This window comes from Sus scrofa, chromosome 13, assembly GCF_000003025.6.
Source record: "Sus scrofa isolate TJ Tabasco breed Duroc chromosome 13, Sscrofa11.1, whole genome shotgun sequence".
Taxonomy (NCBI): domain Eukaryota; kingdom Metazoa; phylum Chordata; class Mammalia; order Artiodactyla; family Suidae; genus Sus; species Sus scrofa.
Window position 1 is genome coordinate 79425987 of NC_010455.5, and position 26571 is coordinate 79452557.

General features: G+C 39.0%; 1 protein-coding gene across 7 annotated transcripts in view; it reads right to left on the reverse strand.

Annotated features, from left to right (window-relative positions):
- PIK3CB (phosphatidylinositol-4,5-bisphosphate 3-kinase catalytic subunit beta) overlaps window positions 1047-26571 on the reverse strand; it is a 183808-nt gene continuing 158283 nt past the window's right edge. For all 7 annotated transcript variants that reach the window (XM_021069526.1, XM_021069527.1, XM_021069529.1 and 4 more), the window contains 7 exons: window positions 26352-26461; window positions 24551-24629; window positions 12054-12221; window positions 10909-11032; window positions 4579-4724; window positions 2940-3072; window positions 1047-2554 (listed from right to left, as the gene is read on the reverse strand). In XM_021069526.1, the coding sequence (XP_020925185.1) occupies window positions 2417-2554; window positions 2940-3072; window positions 4579-4724; window positions 10909-11032; window positions 12054-12221; window positions 24551-24629; window positions 26352-26461 (898 nt within the window). In that variant the 3' untranslated portion in view covers window positions 1047-2416. The remainder of the gene's footprint in view (window positions 2555-2939; window positions 3073-4578; window positions 4725-10908; window positions 11033-12053; window positions 12222-24550; window positions 24630-26351; window positions 26462-26571) is intronic.

Below are 26571 nucleotides of genomic sequence, written 5' to 3' on the forward strand. Positions count from 1 at the left end.
CTGAGCAAGGGCAGGGATTGAACCCGCAACCTCATGGTTCCTAGTCGGATTCGTTAACCACTGCGCCACAACGGGAACTCCCAAAATCTTATTTTGGAGAAAACTTGGGGAAGAACCAAAAAACAAGGGGCCAAATTATTAGGTAACCAGCCCCTAGAAGCTGTTCCTGCAGCCCACCCACCCTGGAGGTTGGCATCCTCTGCCTTCACTTCCATCTCTGGCTCAGCCCGAGCCTCTGAGAAGCAGAGACATGTGGTTCAGCAAGTGTGCAGGGAGCACCTCCCAGAAGTGCTTGGCAGCTCCTAAAAGCTTCCATGCCACAGGGTCCTGCCTATCTATGGGGGGCCTACTGCAGAGGGCAGGATGGTCAAGACCCATGCTGGCCTTAGGTCCAGCACTGTCTGGGGAGGCTCATTTCCCTTTCTTACTCTTGAAGATATTCAGTCCCTGATTGAAATGTATTTACCAGGGAATCTGTGGGCTGAGGAGACCCCTCTGGAAACAGTGTATCCACTTCTGCCTGGCAATGCTCACCACTCTGCAACCCATGACCTATGACCTGGTGCATGTAATGGTGGACTGCTACCAAAGACCGCTCACAAGCCTGTCCTTTTGTAGTCCTATCCCTGGAACTCTCCCTAGTCTAAAGCAGCCCTGGGAATAGTCAGTTCAGAGCTCAGCCTCCATCATCATCTGAGTTATTTCCAAGTAACTGTGCTCTGAGCATCTGCCTAATAGAAGAGAGCTACAAAGTGGCTAGTCTGGCCTTGGGTACTGATATGACTAACTGAAGGGACACTCTTCCAGACCTCAGGGTGCTTCCCAAAGGTATGTAAACTCAGTGAGGGCACCCTCTTGCCTCAGGCTCCCAACTAAGCCTGGCATACAGCCTGGTGGGGTTGGGGAGCAAGGAGAGATGTCATGGAAGAGACCATGAACCTCAGCCTACTCCTGAGGTTGGTTTGTCAACTGACTTGGCCATTTCTTAGAGTCCCAGTGCCAAGGTCCAAAGGCCTGTGCTGCCCATAAAGAAGAGGCCCACACATCCCAAGAGCAGCCAAAACCAGCTCACCCATTTATTTGACTGAGAACATTAAAGAGGACAACAAAATTAAACCATCTTTAATAAAATTCCTATAGAAAACTCAGTCACAGGGCAAATACTCAGTTCTCTTTCCCATGTCATTGAGGATTGAGAGTTCCCAATAGTCTTTGGAGAATAAGCAGTAAGTTTTGCTGGATGTTGCCAGTACTCAGAAAAAGCCTCAATTTACACATTCAAACCAGTAGTTCCTATTGCACATATGAACATTATCTGCCATCTAGCACCCTAAATATATGGTACCTCAACAAATAAATTAAAGAATTCCATGTGGCATGAAACATTTCAATTTGAGCTAATATCCTTGAAAAATCACATTATTACAAGTTTTAATAAATACAGTAAGAACAGCTGGCATTTTACTAAAATACTAAATTTTAGGTCTGGAGTTTATTCCATAAATAGTTTCCTTTTCATTTGCTTTCTGTCTTGGATAAATTTGCTCAAGTATTATACTCTATGAAGTGAACTCTTTCATAGAACCATGTAAAAACTGTATTAATATGTGCCTCATTATAGAAGCAGCTGGAAGAACTGGATCATATAGTTAACTAAAAAGTAACTTAGGAAAAAGCTCTGCTTTTGTAAAACTTTAAAACACAGGCTGAAGAAAACCAAAATAACATCCTTTTATATAGAACTCCCACTAGAAATTTTATAAATATATATGCAGCATAAATTAAATTATATTTGCCTCACCAGTAGATTTGCAGCAAGTCTGGCTGGAATGATGCTATCATGGTAGATAAATATAAACAAAAGAATTAATGTTTCCATAGGTTTAAAAGATTTCTTTTGAAAAATAATCATAACTTCAAATTATATTATAATTTGTAGTTTACACAATTTAAAAAGGGAAGAAAGATAGCTTTCTTTTAAGCCTCATTTGGAAAGTAAGAACAGCTACTAGTCCCAAAGTATGGATAAGTTGGCTGAGTGATAATACTTGGTCACAATATGAAAAAGAAGTGTTTACACCTTTCCAGAAAAGTACCAAATACATTAAAAAAAAAAAAAAAAAAAGACGAAAAACAATCTCTAGGAGCATTCCTTGGCGTGCAAAGTCAGCAGGAAATGATTATCCATAATGTTGACAGTTTTCATGATGAATCTTGGAAGCATTCAAAAAGCAGAGGGTAGTAATCAGGGATTGTTCATATTAGGTTCTGTGGGATGCCTTGTTCTTAATTTAACTCTGGGCTCCAGATTTCATTCCCTTTATAACATCTCTGGCAGGGTCACGTTCAGTTTAGTGCAAGTGCAAAATGAAAACTAAACAAAACCAACAAATACATTAGGAGCAAAGGCTGATCACTAAGATCTGTAGTCTTTTCGCACTGTATGGGCCATCCAGTTCACTTTAGTAGTCCAGCTTTCCCTGAGTGCCTCATCAAATTTTTGCTTAAATTGCTTGAGTGCTTCTTCTTCACTCTTCCCTAATGCAAGAGAGTCCTGAAAATAAAGAGGGAAAAAAAATCTGATTTCACACCTCTGTAGTGATGTGCAAATTTCAAAGTCTGCAGGGGACTAGCTAGGTCATGCCTCCCAGTCACCATCAAGCAATGTACCCCATGTTTTTATTTAAATGCCATGTGCAGGAGGGAGAATGAACACCAAAGTATGGTGATAACAAGACATTTGCCAAAGGATTTTGAAGATGAAATGAATTTATGATTTCTGCAAGACAACTATTCAGGAGCTTGCTACTACCACTCCTGGATAAGAATCATCTCACAGCAAATGACCTTGTTCCACTCCCATCGAATGTTTGAGGGAAATAGGTAGAGCTGAGCTCTTTGCCCACAAAATCCAATATACAAAGAAAAGAGGTGTGTACCTTAAGATATTGTATATCCTTGACTGATGTGAGCTCAGGAAGCCCTGCAGTCAACATCAGTGCAAAGAGAGTGATGAAGAGATTCCCATGCCGTCGTAAAATCAGATATGCATCCTCACAACATTGGCGGAACCTTTCGTTTACAGAGCAAATCATGAGAGTATGATGTTAGAAGTGAGATAGCAAATTTCATAGAGCAAAATAAGAGAGATACAGCTAGACTTTCCTAAGAGCTGGAAAATTTCTATTGAACCAAACATTTGCTTCTGAGTTCCACTTCTTAGAAAACTGTCCCAGGACAAAAATTTGCATAAATAAATCAAACTCTCTAAAACAATACATATCTTTAAAAAATAAAACTAAATAGAAATTCTATGATTAAAGATCATGTAACACTTAATCTAGGCTTTTTAATCCTATGAGACACAAAATTAATTATAAAACAAGTGGTAATTATAACCCCTAAGGATTTTTAACCATACTTCTAGATTCTAGATTTGTGGTCTGACTCCAGAGACTTAATTTCTTTGATGCCCCCCAAATCAGCATCAGTGCTTTTGCACTTCACCTTCCTATCATCTTGCCTTCCCTCTCTCCTCTTCAAGGTGGTCATTCAATAGGATAATTCAATCCTATCTCACTAATTTTGCCAAAGAGAAAAATGGATCCAGAAGTATATTCTACAGAAACTCAGGCAGAACTAAAAATAATAATAGCAATCATCTGGTAAGCATATGGTATGAGCTGGTCACATCATATAACATGTCATTATTAAAACAGCCCTGAAATATAATTATTTTTGTCCCATTTAAAATGAAGTTAACAATGACAAGAAGACAAGTAATGTGCAGGGAAACGTTCAAATAGCAAGGGATAGATAAGAGATTACAAAGTCTGTTCCTGAATCTTGACACACACACCTTTTTTTTTTGGCTGTATCTGCAGCATTTGGAAGTTCCTGGGCCAGGGATCAAATCTGAGCAGCAGCTGCAATCTATGCCACAGCTGTGGCAAAACTGGATCCTTAACCTGCTGTGCCACAGCGGGAACTCCTAGACCCTGACTCTCCTACTGTACTTCACATAGAATGACAGCAAAATGCCAGTCCCACTCAACATCTAACAAATGTCATAACAGTTTTTTCTTATACAGGTAAAAGATGGCATACTACTGGAATAAAACACAGTAATTTATTTCAGATTTCTAGCATTTTGTTTGTTTTCTTTTTTTCTCTCTCTCTTTTTTTTTTGTCGTCTTTTTAGAACCACACCTACGGCATAGGAAAGTTCCCAGGCTAGGGGCTGAATCAGAGCTGCAGCTGCACCATGGCCAGGGCAATGTGGGATCTGAGTCAAGTCTGTGACCTACACCATAGCTCATGGCAATGCCGGATCCTTAATCCAATGAGTGAAGCCAGGGATCAAACCCACATCCTAGTGGATACTAGTCCGGTTTGTAATCTGCTGAGCCACAATGGGAATTCCTGTTTATCTTCTCTGAATCAGAACATGGATCCGATAGGTAAATTCCCCCAAAGCCTCCTGTTAGCAGACTATCTCCCCAATCTAAATATACCTCTCAGCTGATCAGATAACAATATATTAGATGTGTTTACCCTTGGCACAAGGACAATGCTTACCGGCCAAACTTTTCCGTGTTTCCTGTTTTTCCTTGTTGGATCACATGAATGAAATCATAGGTAAGAATAAAAGGCACTCGCTCCCTTTTAATGCCAAATTTAGACTTGAAATTTCCAAGAATATGTCCAAAGTCAATGTGGAAGAGCTGGAAAACAAATGGGATTTAATTTCCCCTTTTGTTCTGGTGGGTTCCAAATAAAAAGGCAAGACCTCAGCAGTCCTAGATCCCCAAGCACTACATCCAACATCATAGGAGCTCTTCTCTCTTTTCACAGCCTTCTGGATCACTTGGGAAAAGTGTGCTTCTGATGTTCATAGATCATTTTTTTTTTTTTTTTTTTTTTTTTTTTTTTTTTTTTTTTGTTGTTGTTGTTGCTATTTCTTGGGCCGCTCCCGCGGCATATGGAGGTTCCCAGGCTAGGGGTTGAATCGGAGCTGTAGCCACCGGCCTACGCCAGAGCCACAGCAACGCGGGATCCGAGCCGCGTCTGCAACCTACACCACAGCTCACGGCAACGCCGGATCGTTAACCCACTGAGCAAGGGCAGGGACCGAACCCGCAACCTCATGGTTCCTAGTCGGATTCGCTAACCACTGCGCCACAACGGGAACTCCCATAGATCATTTATACTCAATAATAACCCTGATATTAAACTGCATATAACCAGTGGGAAAGACGAATCTTTAAAAGGGAAAATACATCCAAATAATAAACATTGATTTTTAAAAGTCAAATAGTTTTACACAAAGAAGCAAACCAAAAAGAGAAGACCTCTTTGTCCCACCAGTTCCCTCACCACCTTAAGTGTCTCTACTTAGAGGGAACTTCTCCCCATTCTTTCACGTGTTTTTCCTGATAGCTGCCCCCATTTCTCTAAATAGCATGTTTGTACTTATTTTTTACTCCCTAATTTTCAACCATTATGGATGGTACAGATTTAGTACTCTTGTGCTGATGTAACACCTCACAATGGAGCACACTATATCAAAACTTCTGGTTAAATCAACATTCAGTGTTTATATTGCTCAAATATGGAAACACATTTCAAAGCTAAGCCATGTGGTAATGGTACATACACTACAACAACATTTCCTTTTTTGTTAATCTTTTTCCTTGACAAAACTTTTTTTTTTTTTTTTTTGGTCTTAGTGTTCAGTGATCTGATCACTAATTCTTCAAAAAATCTTAAAAATCTAAAAATCATTTCAAAATAGTTTCCCACATGGTCAGGTAATCTGTTAGCTGCTGTCTGGGTGGACTGCTCTCCAGACCTGCCACAGAACCATCACCCTGGGTTCAGCCTTCACCCTCTTCCCATTTGGAGTCCATTCCTGTTTCCCAATCCCATATCACTTTCTCTTTTGGTGTAGACCAGGCTTTCTCAATATTGGCACTACTGACATTTTGGACCCTATAATTCTTTGTTGTGAGGTTCTATCTTAGACACTAGACGGTTTTCAGCAGCCTCCCTAGCCTCTACCCATAGATGCCAGTAGGCATCCCCCCTCCCAGTCGTGACACCCAGAAATGTCTTTAGGCATTGACAAATATGCCCTGAGTGCAAAAGCACCCCAGCAGAGAACCACTAGTTTAGACCCTTGTTGGTTTTTTAGTTGTTTGTTTGTTTGTGGTTTTTTTCCACTGTGCCTATGGCATGAGCAAGTTCCGGGGCCAGGGATCGAACCTGCACCACAGCAGTGACCAAACCAGGTCCTTAACCTGCTGAGTCACCAGGGAACTCTCAGTCCCTTGTTTTGATAGATGCCCTTATTCTAGCATTCTTCTAAAAAAAAGATGAAGAGGAGGTACAGCTTTTGAGACCTTGTTATATTTGAAAATGACTTTATTTTACCTTCATACTTGACTGAAAGTTTGGTATAGAATTCTGAGTTTAAAATAATTTTCTCTCAAAAGCATGAAGATTAATTTCCACTGTCTATATACTTTCCGACACTGCTAGATTCCTGACTCCTAAACTCTGGTATGTGGCCTGCTATGTGTGTTTTTTTGGGAAAGTTTTAAGACCTTTCCTTTATGCTTAATGCACTGAAATGTTATGGGGATGGGCGTTATTAGTGAGGGTCTTTTCACCCACTGGAAAGAAAATTTTGTGACCTTTTGATTGGATATTCATGAATATCAGCTCTGAGGAAATCTTTGTATTATTTGCATGGTAAGTTCCTTCGCTTCCCTTCCCTTGTGTGCTCTTCCTTCTGTAATTTTCATTAGGCTAGATGGTGAACCTCCCTGAACTGATTCTCTATCATTTCTGGATCCTCTTTCTTCTACTTATCAGATACTTTGGTCCTTTTGGGGATGTTGAAGGACAATATATAACATGGTGCCTAAAAAACAGAATCTGGGCCGAACTGCCTGGATTTAAGTCCTGGTATGTCCACTTTATGTTGTGTCAATTTTCTCACCTGTAAAGAGGGTAATACCAACACTTGCTCTCTAAGGTTGTCATAAAGATTAAAGGAATTGACATACATAAAGAACTTATGGAACTGTGCTTCCCACAAGAGTTCAAGAAATGTCAGTTGAGAAGTTCCTTTGAGGCACAGTTAAGGATCTGGTGTCACTACAGTGGCTTGGGTCACTGCTGTGGTGTGGGTTCAATCCCTGACCTGGGAACTTTCACATGCCAAGAGCACAGCCGAAAGAAAGAAAGGAAGGAAGGAAGGAAAGAAGGAAGGAAGGAGGGAGGGAGGGAGGGAGGGAAGGAAGGAAGAAAGGAAGAAAGAAAGGAAGGAAGGAAGGAAGGAAGGAAGGAAGGAAGGAAGGAAGGAAGGAAAGAAAGGAAGGAAGAAAGAAAGAAAGAAAAGTTAGTTGATCTTGAATTTAAACCACTATTTTAATTTTATTGTTCCTCTCTCTTTTTTTTTTTTTTTTTTTTTTTTTTGTCACACCCATGGCATGTGAAAGTTCCTAGGCCAGGGATCAAATCTGAGTAGCAGCTGTGGCAACACTGGATCATCCTTAACTCACTGTTCCAGGACAGGGATTGAATCTGCCACCAGGGAGACAACATCCTTAACCCACTGTGCCATGGCGGAAACTCCTATTTGTTCCTCTTTTTAGTTTCCAAGGATTCTATTTTCTGATTTTTTTTTTTTTTTTGTCTTTTGTCTTTTTTGTTGTTGTTGTTGCTATTTCTTGGGCCGCTCCCGCGGCATATGGAGGTTCCCAGGCTAGGGGTCGAATCGGAGCTGTAGCCACCAGCCTACACCAGAGCCACAGCAACGCGGGATCCAAGCCGCGTCTGCAACCTACACCACAGCTCACGGCAACGCCGGATCCTTAACCCACTGAGCAAGGGCAGGGACCGAACCCGCAACCTCATGGTTCCTAGTCGGATTCGTTAACCACTGCGCCACGACGGGAACTCCTATTTTCTGATTTTTAAAAACAGAATATTATTACTTCATAGACACAATGTCTTTTTTGTTTTTATTTTTTTAATCATCCTCTATTTACGGCAGTTAACTCTGTTTTCCCAGTCCTTCCCACCCCCCATTTTGCTTGCTTTAGTCCCTATCTTTCACAGTGGAGCTCTGCCTCAAATGTCTTACAATCCCTGAATGAACATTCACATTTAATAATGAGTCTCCAAAAAGATGAATGAAAAATCTATGGACATAGTAGGATTGTTGATCAGTGGGTTTCCTTGTTAAGTAACTGGGGAGAGACCTCCACTGTCAGGTCTAAAAGCCCTTTCACTGGAACCAATCCAATTCTCTTGAGAAGAACTATCTAGTCTCTTGTGAGGGTGCAAATACATACCTGGTTGCTAGTGTTCTCGTAGCAAAGCAAGCAGGAGTGTGTGGGAACCATATTATTTAGCATGCCAGCTTACACTTCATCCTCATTTTTTTAAAAGCTTTTTATTAATTTATTTTTTTTTCCCACTGTCTAGCAAGGGGATCAAGTTATCCTTACATGTATACATTTTTTCCCCCACCCTTTGTTCTGTTGCAATATGAGTATCTAGACATAGTCCTCACATCCTCATTTTTAATATGGCCCCTTACTCTTAACTTCTATAGAACTTGGTTGTCCTTGAGTCAGAAGAATTGGTTTCTTCAGGAAATAAATCTTCTAACCCTTCTTGGAGTTGGAAAGGAGACATGAGCACCTAATTGCTCCATTTATAAACTGCCAGTCAATCCTATTTTCAGCCTCTTCCCCTTTGCCCACCTTCAGCAGCATCTATTCCTTTCTTTTCTTTTTATAGCCACACCTGCAGCATATGGATGTTCCCGGGCTAGGGGTCAAACTGGAGCTGCAGCTGAGGCCTACACCGCAGCCATGGCAACACTGGATATGTGCTGCATCTGTGACACATGCTGCAGACTTGTGGCAATGCCAGATCCTTAACCACTGAGCGGGGCCAGGGATTGAATCCACATCCTCAAAGAGATGTTGGGTCTTCAACCTGCTAAGCCACAATGGGAACTCCTTCAGCAGCATCTAGTGCCTCTGATTCCAGGCCTTTTCTTAGACTCACACACCCTTCCACAAGTAGACATTCTCTCAGCTATGCTAAGTCATTGCCACTTTTCCATTTTGCTTTCTCTCATCCCCAAATCTGTTGATGTCTTTCGCACACTGTGCCTCTTTGCCTGTTATCTTTGACTTTCTGGGTTTACATATTTCTTATTTCTCAATATCATATTAGAAGGGCCTGAGGAAACAATGGAGAAAAATCTGTTTTGATCTAATTAACCAGAAGTCCAAGGGAATCTTTTTAGGTGTGAACACAAGGTTCAATTCTCAAAGCCCACACCAGATCTCCAAGGAATTGTAAAACTCTGGGTCCCACCTAGAGCCAGATATAGTGATTCAGAGATTTTTATTCTGGAATGCCTTTAGTGTCAGAGAATTCCAAGGGTGGCCAAACCGAAAAACATCTCATTATTTTATTTGACTTTGCTTAATGTAAAAGAATTTTACAAACAAAAGTCATTCTGAAGAATGAGACATTTTTCATTTCAAAATTAAGAGCTTCTTTATATTAAATAACCTGGTTTGGAGTTCCTGTCATGGCACAGTGGACTAGGAACCATGAGGTTGCAGGTTCGATCCCTGCCCTTGCTCAGTGGGTTAAGGATCTGGTGTTGCCATGAGCTGTGGTATAGGTCGCAGACGTGGCTCGGATCCCGCGTTGCTGTGGCTCTGGCGTAGGCCAGTGGCTACAGCTCCGATTAGACCCCTAGCCTGGGAACCTCCATATGCGGAGGGAGTGGCCCTAGAAAAGGCAAAAAGACAAATAAATAAATAATAAATAAATAAATAAATAAGTAAGTAACCTGGTCTTGGAGTTCCCACTGTGGCCTAGTAGGTTAAGAACCTGACATAGTGTTCATGAGGATGTGGGTTCGATTCCTGGCCTCGATCAGTGGGTTAAGGATCCAAAGTGGTTACAGATGAGGCTTGGATCTGGAGTTGCTGTGGCTGTGACATAAGCCAGCAGCTGCAGCTCTAATTTGACCCTGAGCCCTGAAACTTCCATATGCCTCAGGTGTGTCCATTTAAAAAATAAATAAACAAATAAGTAAAAATAAATAACCTGGTCTAGTTCCCCGGCTACCCCCAAGTGATATCACTCTACTCTATTTCTCCTTACTTCCAGGTATGATTAGACTTGATATTCTAAATGAAAAAAAATGGCTCAAGTGGGATTCACCTCAATTATTTTTGGTGTTTTTTTAAGCATTGGTTGTCTTCTTTAAAGTTAATACATCCTGTGCATTATTTGTTCATTCTACTCTTAGGTACAAATTGTCCCCAGTACAATTTCTTTTTTCTTTTTTTTTTTTTTGTCTTTTGTCTTTTTTTTTAGGGCCACATCTGTGGCATATGGAGGTTCCCAGGCTAGGGGCCTAATCTGAGCTATAGCTGGGCGCTATGCCAGATCTGAGCCGCCTCTTCGACCTACACCACAGCTCACGGCAACACCAGATCTTTAACCTACTGAGAAAGGCCAGGGATCGAACCCACAACTTCATGGTTCCTAGTTGGATTCATTTCCGCTGCGCCATGACAGGAACTCCGCCAGCACAATTTTTTATACTGAAGGAATAGGTCACTTGTAAATAACTGCAATAAATTTTTTTAACATTTCAATAAATGCTTATCACCTAACGTTAAGCAAACAAACCAATATATGAAGGAGATGGTATATGAAACAAGGGGTGGGAAATAAAAGGAAAGACAAAGACATAACTCTGAGAATCATAAGAAATCTGACTGAGTTTCCCAAGAAACTGTGCTGCTCATATGTAAGAGCATCACTGAGGCCCGTGGCAGACTCTGGAAAGCAGCTTACCTGGCCAGTTTTTTTGACCATGATGTTATCACTATGTCTGTCACCAATCCCAAGGACATAAGAAGCTACACAGTAGCCGGCACAGGACAGGGTAAACTCCTCAATGGCTCGGTCCAGGTCATCCCTGAACAAGGGGAAAAAATAGCAGCAAGAAAGGTTTTCAGCCTTCAATGTATGGGACGGACCCAATCCACACTTCTGTTTCCTCTTTAATGTGAGGAGAACTGCAATACAGAGCTGCCAAAACCATATGAGTTGAAGATGCTGGATCAGCCAAGAAAATGTGGATGATCATCAGAGGAGCAGGGCAGAGAGGAGTCAGCAGGCTGGCTCAAAGACATCTGATAACTGGACCTCAGCCATTCAAAATGCTGTGTCCTGGGGCTCATGTTTCAGTGGCGATAGTGGTAGGTTCATATGCATAGTAATGAAAGGACACCATCGGTTTTGCTGGATGACACCGGGCTTCAGAACATTTTTGCAGTTTTGACCAAAGACTAGAATTTCATACTGAAGACTTCGGTATTGCAGTTCCAACCATTTAAGTCACTGACTTAAATCAAAACTGACTAATATAGACCCTTTAGGGACAAGGCGCTAAAAACAAAATTTGAAAACTAATTCTCACATACAAGTTCTTGGATTTTGACCATGATAAAATTTCAGTCTGACTTCAGAGTCTTAAGCCAAAAATACTTGAGGTGTTTTCCCCTTCCTGTAAAATTCCTTCATTTCCTATGTATTAGCACTTTTCCAACACAGTAACACAATTCCTAGTATTGTATTTTTTAGTTTGGCAAGATCAGTCTATAAAGTCACTAACTTCTATTATAAATATCTACTGAAAACTTACCTAGTTCATACATTCACATAATTACAGAAGTTCATGCACTTAAAAAGTTATATGTTATTTGTTAAATACTTAAATTCTTAGCTTTTAAAATACGGCTCAGCTCTGAAATTTGATCTAGATGAAGTAGAATTAATTGTCTGTAAGACTTTAGGAAGGCCTATTTGTCATTTTGATCTAACATGAAGTGAAGCAATAAATAACACTAGTATTTCCTTTGGGACACTGAGGATTCTAACAATTATTTATTTGGCTGTTTGTTCAGAAGAATGAAAATCAAACAAAATACACTAACCCAGAATTGTATTCTTTAAGCCAGTTCAGAAGGGCATCTTTGTTGAAGGCTGCTGCTGCAGCCACATTGCTACTGTTCAGCTGAATGTCAGCAATTGTTTCAGAGGTGCTCACAACTTCAATGAGGCCAGAGCGGTCTCCTGTTGCTAAACAGCCATAAGGCAGCATCCTGAAAAGAAAAAATGGGCATAAAGTGCATGTTATCCATAAAATGAAACACTGACAGAGTAAGTTTTTTCTTTGATTTTTTTAGAAGTTTTACTACTATTGACATCTTTGCCACTATTGTATCAGTCATATGGAAAAACAATAGTTTCACCTTCTGTTAGAGAGTAAATATCATGGTCAACAGACAGAGTAACTTATTAGAACTCCAATGTGCCAGCTAAATGTAGAATCTGTTATCTAATTATTCTGGAGAAACATTCTATTTGTTTGTGAAGGTGGACAGAAGCAGATCGATAAAGTCTTTCATTTTTATCCTAAATTCTGGGGAAGGGAACCATCCTTCACAGAGCACCAGGTATGCCACACAGCGGGCTAAGCACTTATACCTTGGTTAACACCTTCCAGTTGTTCAAGCCTAAAACCTCAAAGTAATCTTTGACTCTTCCTCTCATGCCCAATATTTATCTATCATGAAAATGCATACAGTCTAAGTACTCCTCTGTCTCCATCCTTCATTCTGCTACCACCCCAGTCTAGGTTACCATCAACTCTTATTCAATTATTCGGGTTTCCTAATTAGCCTCTCTGATTCCACAGAATAGAATGTTCTAAATGGAACAGCACCATAATCCATTTAAAATATACTCAAGTTGGAAGTTCCTGTTGTGGCTCAGCAGTAATGAGCCCTACTAGTATCCATGAGATGTGGTTCAATACCTGGCCTTGCTCAGTGGGTTAAGGATCCGGCATTGCCATGAGCTGTGTATAGGTCGCAGACATGGCTCAGATCCAGCATTGCTGTGGCTGTGGCAGTAGCTGGCATCTGTAGCTCTGATTCGACCCATAGCCTGGGAACTTCCATATACCACAGGTGTGGCCCTAAAAAGCAAATATATATGTATGTCATTACATTATATGACAAATACTCATGTCATTCCCCTGACTGAATTTTCTACAATGGTTTCCCACCTGAATAAAAGCCAACATACTTGCAGATCAAAAGGCCTTCACCTAGTCCCCCTTCATCTCTCCTAGAATCTTTCCCTTGCTCACTCTGTTCTTAGTACACTGGCTCCCTTGCTATTCTTCAAACATTATCAGCTATAACACCCCCTCATTCCTTTATCTGTGCTATTTCTCTGCCTGGAACATTCTTCTCCAAGACAACTACTTGGTTGATTCCCTTAGCTCTTTGAAATCTTTGCTGAAATGTCACAATCTCAGTAAGGAATTCCTGGATCATCCTATTTAAAATAGCAGCACTGTGACCTACTACCTGCCGTCTCTTCCCTGCTTTATTTTCCTCTACAGCCCTCAACACTATCCAACATCCTGTACATTTTATTTACATGTTTGTTTATTGTTTCTCTCCACTATTAGGATGTAAATTCTATTAGGAAGGGATAATTTGTTCACTGTGTATCCTCAGTATTAAGAATGTGCTTAGGTACAAAAGAGGCAAACAACAATTATTATAATTATTATTTGTCTTTTTGCCATTTCTTGGGCCGCTCCCACGGCATATGGAGGTTCCCAGGCTAGGGGTCGAATAGGAGCTGTAGCCGCCAGCCTACACCAGAGACACAGCAACGTGGGATCCGAGCCTCGTCTGCAACCTACACCACAGCTCACGGCAACGCCGGATCCTAAACCCATTGAGCAAGGCCAGGGATTGAACCCGCAACCTCATGGTTCCTAGTCAGATGCGTTAATCACTGAGCCACGACAGGAACTCCTCAACAATTATTTATGAATGAACTAAATTTAATAACAAAATCCCTGTAAGTTCCCAATTTTACAAATGAGATAAAAATGTTCTCAGGTCTCTCTTAGCCATTTTGAGAATTTCCTTTGTGAATTAGCTAATCACACATCCTTGTCTATTTATTAAAGTTAAACATTTTCCTTAGAGATGTGTGGGAATTCTTTTACATATTAATATTATCCTTTTCTCATCCTGGTTATAAAAATTTTCTTCAGTTTTCTAAAAACTGTATTATCACTACAGCAAATCCAAAATAGAATAAGATACTTTTGAAAGTTCAAATATAAGTCAGGTGACTATAGAAAATATAATGAATGGATAGAATTCATGGATTCCAAACATATATGGGTACAGCTATGTGCAAAGTACTGTGTTAGCTGCTGGTGACACAGAAATGAGCAAGAGGGGCAGTCCCTCCTCCCACTAATCAGACAAACCATAGATCCACAATGTGCATGTGACTGCTGCATGAATCAGAAGTGCCATCAGAACATGTCAAGAGTCAAGAAAGATCTCTGTGAGGAGGAAGGACACCATGGATAGAGGAAAGTACAAAGGGGTGCAAAAAGCCAAGTGAAGAGAAATGTCAGTGTTGGAAAGACCATCCAGAGCCCTATCTGCCACGTGAGGATCTTACCAAAAGAGAGAGAGAGAGAGAGAGAGAGAGAGTGTGTGTGTGTGTGTGTGTGTGTTGGGGAATGCATGAGTGTGTGAGTGCATGTAACAACCAGATAAAAGAAGAGTTTCATTAAACAGTTCCTAAATTTCCTTCCAATCAACAATTCAATAATTTTATGCCTCTTTAAGAACATTCCTAGTTCTAGCAAAGTATGGTTGGAATCAAAATTGTCAAACTACATCTTAACAGCCTGATACACCAACAGACTGCTTTACAACTGCATTATTTATTTATTTCTCTCTCTTTTTTTAAAGTTTACCCTTCACTAGGAAAGGTAGCTATGGAGCATGAAAGTTTTTACCAATACCCCTGTCTTTATCATGACACAACACATGTTAAGTAAACACTGTCCAGTTAAAGCACACTTTGGCTCACTTGCCTACATCTCCTCCCACCCCACTTGTGGCCAAACTGGGCAAAAATCCAACAACTTCCTCTTCAAAAGCAGACAATGATGAAAGCATTCAGTATCTTGAGGATGAAATGCTCACAATGGGAAGGAAAAAACATCCTTGTCATAGAGACAGTTTTGACAGAAGTCAAGCTGGGGACAAACTCTTAGGGCCCTAACCACCTTACAGGGGCCCCTTTGCACTGAACTTCTCATAGAGGCCACAACAACCATTAGTAATGTTTATCTTCCTTTCTTAGACTCTCTGACCCAAGGAACAATTTATCTTTTCATTAGAGCAAGAATTGTAAAATGAAATAAATTCTATAGCACTGGGATGGCAGCCTCATCACTCTACTCTGAACGGGTATGGAGAGAGTTTTGTCTGGCTTTGACTCAAATCAATCCAAGTCTGAGTGGTACCTTAGCCCCTTGCCTCAAAAGGAGGAAAATATAACTCCTTGACCTAAGGCTTCTACAGCTTCCGTCTTCTTTGTTCATCCCTCTAACTGGTATCAGTGTCATTAAAGAATTACTATACAGCTCTCCTCAAATGGAAGTAAACCCCATAGATGCAATTCAGATATAAAGTCATAATGAAGACAACTCCAAAATTCAATGTCACCTATAAGGGGTGTGGGGTGGGGGGACAGAATGGGATGGAATTGTCAAAACTACCAAAACCCAGACAGACTGACATGCAGACAAGCTAATACACTTGACAGAAAAGGCTGATTACCTATTTGTTGACCAAAGGTCAGAGTGTAAGCAGCTTTTAGAAGGAAAAAGCTGGAGTTCCCGTCGTGGCGCAGTGGTTAACGAATCCGACTAGGAACCATGAGGTTGCGGGTTCGGCCCCTGTCCTTGCTCAGTGGGCTAAGGATCCCGCGTTGCCGTGAGCTGTGGTGTAGGTTGCAGACGCGGCTCGGATCCCGCGTTGCTGTGGCTCTGGTGTAGGCCGGTGGCTCCAGCTCCGATTCGACCCCTAGCCTGGGAACCTCCATATGCCGTGGGAGCGGCCCAAAGAAATAGCAAAAAGACAAAAAAAAAAAAAAAAAAAAAAAAAGAAGGTATCCTGACATTGAACTTTTTAAAAGACTTGACATTGAACTAAAAAGAGTGTGTGCTGTGTGAACCAGTTTAACCTGAACAGCTGGCCAAAAGGAAAACAAACTCAATAGGAACACTAGGACATGTATATTTATAGAAACAGTTAAAAAAAAAGTTTGGTGGAAAAAAAAGCTATTAGTTTGAAAATGAACTCAAAAGAATTAAAGGCCTGCATATTTTTTAAACATGGGGTCAGAGTACAAAAAGTCAGCAAAGTTCTCACTGGACAGACAAGTTCCTTTTTCTTATTAGACACACACTGCTTCCCCTCAGACAGATACCAGGTTTATTTCTAGCTCTCCCACATATGGCAGCCTCCCTCTGCCTGAGGTCACGATGAACTTCATCTGCTGTTAAATGTGCCTTACAGTTAAATATAATGGGTAAAATTTAAAAAGTAAGAGAAAAGAACTTGGTTGGGGGTTTTAATTGGGCTGAATGAACTAAGGACAAAGTCTTTAGATCAGCCTTTCATAAATAACAAGACTCATCACATGGCCAGAATCTGTTCTTAGCAAAGGAGCCCACTGTGTAGCCTATGTGGTAACCTTGGAAAGAACCAAGGAGTTACAGCCTAAGCTTGCAAAGTTTCTCCCATTTTTTGTGGACATATACGGCAAAATCATTTTCATTACGCTTTACTTTATAAAAAGAATCAATAAATTTTTAGTGGAATGAACCAGATAATAAATATTTTAGGGGCTAAGAACACTAGGTAACTAGTTCAGTGTTGCAGTTACAGCATAAAAGCAGCCACAAATAATATACAAATAAATGGGTTGTGGCTATGTGCCAATTAACCCCCCCCAAGGAAGGAAGGAAGGAAGGAAAGAAGGAAAGAAAAGAAAAGAAAAGAAAAGAAAGAAAGAGAGAGAGAACGAGTGAGCAAGAAAGCCACACTCCTCTGGTATGTTTGCCTCAAGAAGAGTTTCTCACAATCACCCATTTCCCTCTTACCTAAGCAAGTATTTTTCTTTCTTTCTTTGTCTTTTGTCTTTTTAGGGCTGCACCTTCGGCATGTGGAGGTTCCCAGGCTGGGGTAGAATCAGAGCTGTAGCTTCTGGCCTATGCCACAGTCACAGCAATGCCAGATCTGAGCTTTGTCTGCGACCTACACCACAGCTCATAGCAACACCAGATCCTTAACCCACTGAGCAAGGCCAGGGATGGAACCTTTTGCCTCATGGATACTAGTCAAATTTGTTTCCACTGAGCCACAAGGGGAATTCCTAAGCAAGTATTTCTTACGAGTAAGTGATTGACGAAAAAATCTGCTACCTATTCAAAACTAACTATATTTTTACACAGCCATAATAGAGATTTCTGCTAATTTGTAACCAAATTCTTGTCACTTATAGTACTCAAAGGACCTTTTTAGATGAACTATAATCTCACTTCAGTCATACCTACAAGGCCCATGAAAGAAACAATACCCATAGCAAATTATTTTTTCTACCTCGACAGCAATGGAAAAGTTTATCCTGGAAGGATCTAATACTAGAAAACACTTTCTTTAAAAAAAAAAAAAAAAAACAATAGATAAGTACATATTTTGGGCACCAGAATACTTTGATAAACAAAGGGTTCCTATATAAGTCTTACCACAATTGTTCTCTCATTTAGACTGCTAAAATAATAGAACAATTGATACCAAGTTTAGAGTCTGACAGACCCCAATTTGAATCTAGCTCCACCACCACTTATTATTTTTGTAAACTTTGACAAATTGTTTAAAATCCCTTGAACTTTAATTTTCTCATCTGCTAAAAAGGAATAACAAAACCTCAGAGTTGTAAAGATTACATGACATCACACACGTGAAGAACCTAATACAACACCTAGAACTAATATTTAATTTTTTTAAAGTCACCGATTTTTGAGGGGGCCACACCCACAGTGTGCAGAAGTTCCTAGGCCAGGGATCAAACCTGTGTCACAGCAGCAATCCAAGTCACAGCAGTGACAACACCAGATCGTTAACTTGCTGAGCCAGAAGAGAATTTCTAAAGTCACTGATTTTAAATATAAGTGCTTTAATTTTATATTCACAAAACTAATTATAACAACATACTGTGATAAATTTTGTTAGGTTTTTTTGTGTGTGTCAGGAGGTGTAAGCCTCCATACTATAACCTAATTCTTCTGTCTGTTCAACATAAACTCTCTTTTTCTAAATTAAATTATCGTGGTCTTTTCCAAACATAGTAGGCTTGTATTCCTGTGATAAATGTGGAATCACTGGAGTTCCCATTGTGGCTCAGGAGTAATAAACCTGACTAGTTTCCATGAGGATGTGGGTTCGATCCCTGGCCTCACTCAATGGATTGAGGATCTGGCGTCGCTATGGCTGGTGGTATAGGCTGGCAGTTACAGCTCTGATTAGGTCCTTAGCCTGGGACTTCCATATGGCTTGGGTGTGGCCCTTAAAAAAAGGGGGGGGTTATCACTGATTTCAGGGAAATTAGCACCCAATCATGTATTTCATATCCTTTGGCAACTAGAAAATGTTAAAAGTACTTGAAAGACAGACTCTAAGATGACACTCAGAGAGAAGACTTACTACTTATACAGTTACCAACAAAGATATTTAAGTTTTTTTATAACGGATAAAGTCAAAAAAGTATTAAAAATACTTTGTTATGGTTAACAAAGAAAGAAAAAGAGACTTCTACATCACAGAAATATAGATTATACTTATTAGTGGCTCAGGAAGTTACTGACTTGGTTGACATTTTAGTACCCATGATAAAGGAGACATAGTCTTGAACTCATGAGATGTAGGACCTAGACTTGAGATCCTACACAAAACTGGGGCTCTAAGAAGACTGTCAAATGTATAAAGGGAACTAGAAAAAGTCTGTTCCCTGATGAGAGGATATACCATTAAAGTCTGTCATCTAACCTTGGCCCTAGGTGGGCAATAAAAAAAGAGGGATTCATAAAAGTGCAAAAATCCAAGCCTTCTCACATCCTTATGACATTCAAATATAATATAAATACCTATGAGGTATGAGAGTCTGAAGGAAAAGAATTAACAAAAAACTGACTGATCGTGTGTAAAGACCTTGGGCAAAAGCACAAATGCAAACTCATTTTGGGGGGCAACTTTCAAACCTTAGGGAACAAAGAACCCACACAGAAAACACAATCCCTACCACTAACGAATTCAAAACTAAACACTATTCACTACACAAGGAAATGAGTAAGATTAAGCAGATAAATGAAAAGGTGACAGATACCCTAAGAGATAAAACGGAACAATATGAAAGAAATCCTAAAATGATAAAAGGTATGAAAAGGAATAGAAAGCATAAGGGAAGAAGTATAGTATTAAAAAGAGAATAGGCATGCGTATGACATAGTGGGTTAAGGAACCAATGTTGTCACTGCAGTGGCTTGGGTCACTGCTGTGACATGGGTTCAATCCCTGACCCAGGAACTTCCACATGCTGTGGGTGCAGCAAAAAAAAAAAAAAAAAAAAAAAAAAAAAAAAAAAAAAAAAGAGAGAGAGAGAGAAAGCTATACAAAAACAAAATCAAAAATAACTCCTGCATAAAAAGTTTTTGAAATAAATACACTACTTTGATATACAAAAGATAAGACTATTGAAGAGATAATTAGTGGACTGGGAGATAGAATAAAAGATGCAGTTCCCATTGTGGCACAGTGGAAACATGAGTGACCATGAGGTTGCAGGTTCACTCCCTGGCCTCGCTCAGTGGGTTTGGGTTAAGAACCTGGCATTGCTGTGAGCTGTGGTGTAGGCTGCAGATGAAGTTCAGATCCAGAATTGCTGTGGCTGTGTGTAGGCTGGCAACTGTAGCTCTGATTCAACCCCTAGCCTGAGAACCTCGATATGCTGTGGGTGGGGCCCTAAAAAAAAGGCAAAAAAAAAAAAAAAAGAGAGCAAGAGAACAAGAAAGAAAATAGAATAAAAGAAATTACCCTTAAAAACTGCATGAAGATAAAGAAGGGGAGAAATAGTAAAGACACTAAGAGACAATCCCACCTACTTTCCAATTCTGCAATAGACTTGGCAACAAATAGCCCATTATCACTGTGATAAAGCAATGTGGTAGCCACTAGAAGGGGTAAAAATGGGGATGGAGCTCCTTCAAAGCCCCATTTCTGGGTAATTGTCATTCTCTGAACTCTAACAGTTTCTACTAGAGACAAAGATCACATTCACAATTCTGTTTCTTTGACCTGACTCAGATCTTATCTATTGTCAATTGCCTTTTAGTTGTGGGGTGTTTCTCAAAAATAATCTGAATCAACTGTTTAACATTAATATGCAGATTAATATGCAGATATTAAGTAAATAATAGCTGGGGCAAATGATAAGTTAACCAAAAAACTTAAAGGAAAACTGTGAAATGAGATATGTTTACAAGGAACAGTGAAAGACTACAATACATCCACAGGAATCTAAAAGCCATGTGCATGGCTATAGTTGCTTGCATTCCCCGGACTGTGCAAATGGATAGGAAAGAACTTAGAAGGCCACAGTTTTCATCTCTTGCTAACTTTGAGGCTTTATACCAGTTAGGGCTAAGGTGCAGTTTTGAACTACCTGGCTGACTCCTGAAGACACGCCCGGACATGTACACAGAACTACTCAGTAAAGATGGTAAGACTTAAAGATTCTAGGCATTTAAGGAAGGCTATGGCCAATCATTAGCAGACCAATACAATAAACAAGCAGAGAAGTCAGTGACCACACAAGACAATGAACAGAAACTTTTTAGTTGAAAAGTCATGAAGTATACAGCAAAAAGCAACCACAAAAAGGGAAAGAATCTGATTTTCAGAGTTGCCACATTTAAAACCCCTATTTAAACGATGTTCAAAGAACTAAAAGGAACCATGTTCGAGATCAAAATAGAAGTATGAGAATGATGAATCACCAAATAAGAACTATAAATTTATAGAATTCATTTAAACAAACCAAATACCACAACATTTTTCACAGAACTAGAATAAATAGTCCTAAAATTTATATGGAACTGCAAAGACCCTGAACAGCCAAAGCAATCTTGAGAAAAAGAGAACAAAGTTGGAGGTATAACATTCCCAGACTTCAGACTATACCACAAAGCTACAGTCATCAAAACAGCATAGTACTGGCACAAAAACACATGTATAAATGGATGGTACTAAATACAGAACCCAGAAATTAACCTACACATATGGTAAATAGTCTAAGACAAAGGATGCAAGAATATACAATGAAGAAAAGATCATCTGATGAATAAGTGAGGCTGGGAAAAAAAGATAGCTACATATAAAAGAGTAAAATCAGAATTTTTCTCACACCACATATATAAATAAACTCAAAATAAATTAAAGACCTAATTGTAAGACCTGAAACCACTGAACTCCTATAAGAGAATGTAAGCAAACAATTCCCAATTTCAAAACTTATTACAAGATAATCAAAACTGCATAAACATAGGCATTCTTGTTGTGGCTCAGTAGGTTAAGAATGCAACATAATGTCTGTGAGGATACAGGTTCGATCCCTGGCCTCGCTCAGTGGATTAAGGATCCAGCATTGCCACAAGCTATATGTAGCACAGGTTATGGATGCGGCTAGGATCTGGTGTTGCTGTGGCTATAGTGTAGGTCGACAGCTGCAGCTCCAATTCCACCCCTAGCCTGGGAACTTCCATATGCCGCAAGGATGGCCCTAAAAAGCAAAAAATAAATTTAAAAAAAAGACTGTATAAAGATAGACATGTAAGTCAATGAAAAGGAATTTAGAACTCATTGTTACATTCAATTCATGTTTAACAAGTGCCAAGATAATTTAATGAATAGTCTTTTCAACAACAGTGCTGAGACAATTGGATATCCAATACAAAATAAATGAAATGAAACTGATGACCTCCTAGATAAAGACTAACCAAAAATTTCAGAAGCATAGGTATAAATCTTCATGGGCCTGGATTAGGCAATGGATTCTTAACCTGACAACAAAAACAGCAGCAAAAGAAAAGCCCAAGAAATGGCAAAAAGACAAAAAAAAAAGAAAAAAAAGAAAAGCTAATAGAGAAATGGATAAATATTTGCATTTATTCAAAGTATTAACAGAGAATCAAAAATAACAAATTAGAAATTCACATATTAATCTTGATAAATCACAAAAAAATGTGATGAAAAGTAAACTCTAAAGTTACATGTGATAATGATAGTATTTACTGCAAGTTCCAAATGTTCCACTGATACATAATACATAAAGAAGAAAAATATATATATTACAGTTTAGAATAATGGTAAATTCTGAGATGTACAAAAGCAGAAGAGGATAATAATGCATTAACTTTATCTATAGATTTAATTCTTTTTTAAAAAAGTAAATATGGAAACATGTTAACATCTGTCTTTTAATGCTAAATATACACTCATTAAATCTGGGTGTAAGATCACAAAAAATGTCAATTATCTTCTATTTTAATGTTTGAAATATTCTACAATTTTAAAAAATAAAATACAAAGAATTAGGCAAAAGATGAAGTTATTCATCAACAACCAGAATAGTTATAAATGTATGGACCTGTATTAGATCATGAAACATGTATAATATTCTTTTCCCTTCATTAAACAAGAACACAGCCACCACAGAAAACTAGAGAAACACCAACAAAAAAAGAAAAAGAGAGAAACAGGTACACAAAAGGGGTTGGGATGAGGGAACTGGATCACCCTTAATCCTACCATCCAGAAGTAATGTCAGTTTCTGTGAACATTTTAGTGTTATCATTTTTCAGGAATTTTTAATGTGGTTGAAATAATTATATTAAGATACTTGTTTTGCATCTCACTTATTTCATTTGACATTTGAAGATAAATACTTTCTCCAAATTGTTATTAGCAATTCTCTATAAACAATACTTTTTTGGCCATGCCCACAACATGTCTAAGTTCCCAGGCCCATGATAGAACCTGCGTCACAGCAGTGACACAAGCTGCTACAGTGATAACACCAGATCCTTAAACCACTGCGAAGCAAGAGATCTCCTAAAGAATACTTTCAAATATTGGAGATATTTGATCATATGGGAAAACTAATCATTTTATAAACCATTATCCTATTGAGCAAATGTTCAAAAGGGTGGCCCAAGGTTTTTACTGTAAATAAAGCAAGGATGAATATCTTTGTGCATGTCTTTGTTCACATTTCTAATTTAAAAGTAAATTCTGGGAGTTCCCGTCGTGGCGCAGTGGTTAACGAATCCGACTAGGAACCATGAGGTTGCGGGTTCGGTCCCTGCCCTTGCTCAGTGGGTTAACGACTCGGTGTTGCCGTGAGCTGTGGTGTAGGTTGCAGACGTGGCTCGGATCCCGAGTTGCTGTGGCTCTGGCATAGGCCAGTGGCTGCAGCTCTGATTCGACCCCTAGCCTGGGAACCTCCATGTGCCGTGGGAGCAGCCCAAAGAAATAGCAAAAAGACAAAAAAAAAAAAGGGTAAATTCTGGAAATATTAGATATAGGGTATAAATAAGCTTGATACTGCAAATTTTATATTAATTTACACTGGTATAAGACAGTATTTGTTTTTATTACCTTAACAATGTTCTAGACTGCATTTCATTTAACAAAAATTGTGCTAGGTAATCAATGGTATCTAATTGTTCTTATCATTCATACCTCACTAGAACCAAGAGTGTTCACAGAATTATTAGTTTGTTTTACAACTTGTATGAATACCTTTTCACATCTTTCCCCCATATTTATTTCTACGAGCTCTTTAAATATTTAGAATTATTATCCTCCATCCTGTTCATTATGAAAATAATGCCCAGTGTAAGGCTTAACTTTTAATTTTGTTTGTTGACATTCAAATCTTACATTTTTACGTAGTTAAAAATTACAACATTCTGTTTTTCATTGTCTTTATCTGCTCTTTATCTTAAAAGATTTTATAATAATTAAACTTTAAAAAATTGATTATGTTGCCTTTTTCTTTGTTGCCATAAACCAGTTCTGCTTACTGTCTACCAAAAACACCCCTGAGAGCACATCTGAACACTTGCCTTTCAAGAGAGTGGAGGGTTCAGTGTTACTTGGCTAAAGAAGAGGGGCAGACCCCTTCTCTGGTTTATCACTCACATGATCACCAGTGCATCCGCCTGCAAAAATCACTGGTGGGAATATGACTCTTGCTATCACATGTATAGTTTTACATCTAATGAGGTTTCAGTAAGATAATGTATTTGAAAGCACATTGTAAACTATAAAGTGCTATATAAATATTATTATGAACAACAATCAATAATAATAGCAGGAAGAAAGGAATCGATAGGAATTTAATGTTGATTATTAAATTTTTGCTGTGGAAGGAATATAACTTGAGACAAAAATAAATTCACCAGAAATCTTACCTAAGATCCAGACCAGCTTCTTTCCAGAGTAAATCCATCAAGCGCAGCATTTGGAGTGTCAACATATCCTGCCGTAAGTCTAAGGGGAAAAAACCCTGCTTTATTGTAAGTGCTTTCTACTTTATGCCTTATAACATTAACAACAGACTAGCTAATTCAGCCAGAATTAACCGGCTGGAAAAAAAAGACTGAAAATAATGGTTTTGTTAATTTTTTTCCCAAAACTTTAACAGTCACCATATTTATTATGTTAAATATTAGGTTTGCTGGTTAACATGTCCCCAAAACTATTTCAGAAACTGAGTTTCAAAATCTCTTTAGTTGTACTAACCATATGCATGCTGTAATACTGCTATGACATGGTAATGCTGTTTTATAGCATCCACACAATTCACACTAATTTTTTTTCCTTCTTGTTTTGTTTTTAGGGATGCACAAGCAGTTCTTAAGAATCACATGAGGAATTCCAATTGTGGCGCAGTAGTTAACGAATCCGACTAGGAACCATGAAGTTGTGGGTTTGATTCCTGGCCTTACTCAGTGGGTTGAGGACCCGGAGTTGCCGTGAGCTGTGGTGAAGGATCCTGCATTGCTGTGGCTCTGGCATAGGCCAGTGGCTACAACTACGATTAGACCCCTAGTCTGGGAACCTCCATATGCCGCAGGATCGGCCCTAGAAAAGGCAAAAAGACCAAAAAAAAAAAAAAAAAATTCATATGAGTAACTGCATGATGAGTTCACAAAAATGCAATAGTTGATTTTATTTATTATCATATCCAAGGATAATTTTCAGGTAAGAGGATGTGAAAGTACCGAATTTCACACAATGACATTTATATGGTCAAGTGGGGTTAAATATCTAAGAAAACAATACAAGTTTTTTTGTTTTTTTTTTTTTTTAATTTTTTTTGTCTTTTGTCTTTTTGTTGTTGTTGTTGTTGTTATTTCTTGGGCCGCTCCCGCGGCATATGGAGGTTCCCAGGCTAGGGGTTGAATCGGAGCTGTAGCCACCGGCCTACGCCAGAGCCACAGCAACGCGGGATCCGAGCCTCGTCTGCAACCTACACCACAGCTCACGGCAACGCCGGATCCTTAACCCACTGAGCAAGGGCAGGGACCTAACCCGCAACCTCATGGTTCCTAGTCGGATTCGTTAACCACTGCACCACGACGGGAACTCCAAGTTCTTTTTGATATAGTTGTAAGCAGATACTATTCTAAGAACATTTTACTTATGTAATCTTACTTAATTCCTTTTAATAAACACAACACAGAGATGCTATAATTCTCATGGACATGAAGAACCTGAAGCTCAATGAATTTTACATGACTTACCTATAATCACACAACTAACCAGTGACAGCAGTCATGAGTGCCTTCTGGATGGTGTGACTACTTCAGAGGCTTTCCTTGATAAACTATGGTAACACATTTTAATTAAAATACAAAACTATGGCAGCAATATCAAAATTGCTGTCACTGAAACAGGATATATGACTATATTATTTAAAATATTCTCTTGTATTTCACGAGCTTTTTACCAAAGGAGTAGACAACTCTATTTTGTAGGGAAAAAAGGAAGGTTTATTAGAACAAGGTTTGTTAAGTAAACTATGGAAATCATTTTCCAAGAGAAAAAAAAAAAAGAATTTATGGCATGCCAAATTCAACTTTATAGCCATTGACAGCTACCTCTCGGCTGCTATTTGTTATGCATTTACATATCACCTTTCAGAAAAACCAAAAGACAACAAATGAAAAATAATAAGGAATTTGGCACTGTAAAAACTTCAGTACATACCATCACCATTTTTAAAAATCACTCCAATTGAATCCTCACCAAACACCTTGTTGTTGTACACAAGCCATAAAGGCTTCATTTTGGAATCCATATATTTACACTTTTCAACACTGAAAACAAAAAAAAAAACAAAAAAAAAAAGGGAAAAATTAGCACACTTCAATTTAAAGATATGGTAAGACTGTAATGTTGCCATGATAAATTAACAGGAAAAATCCTT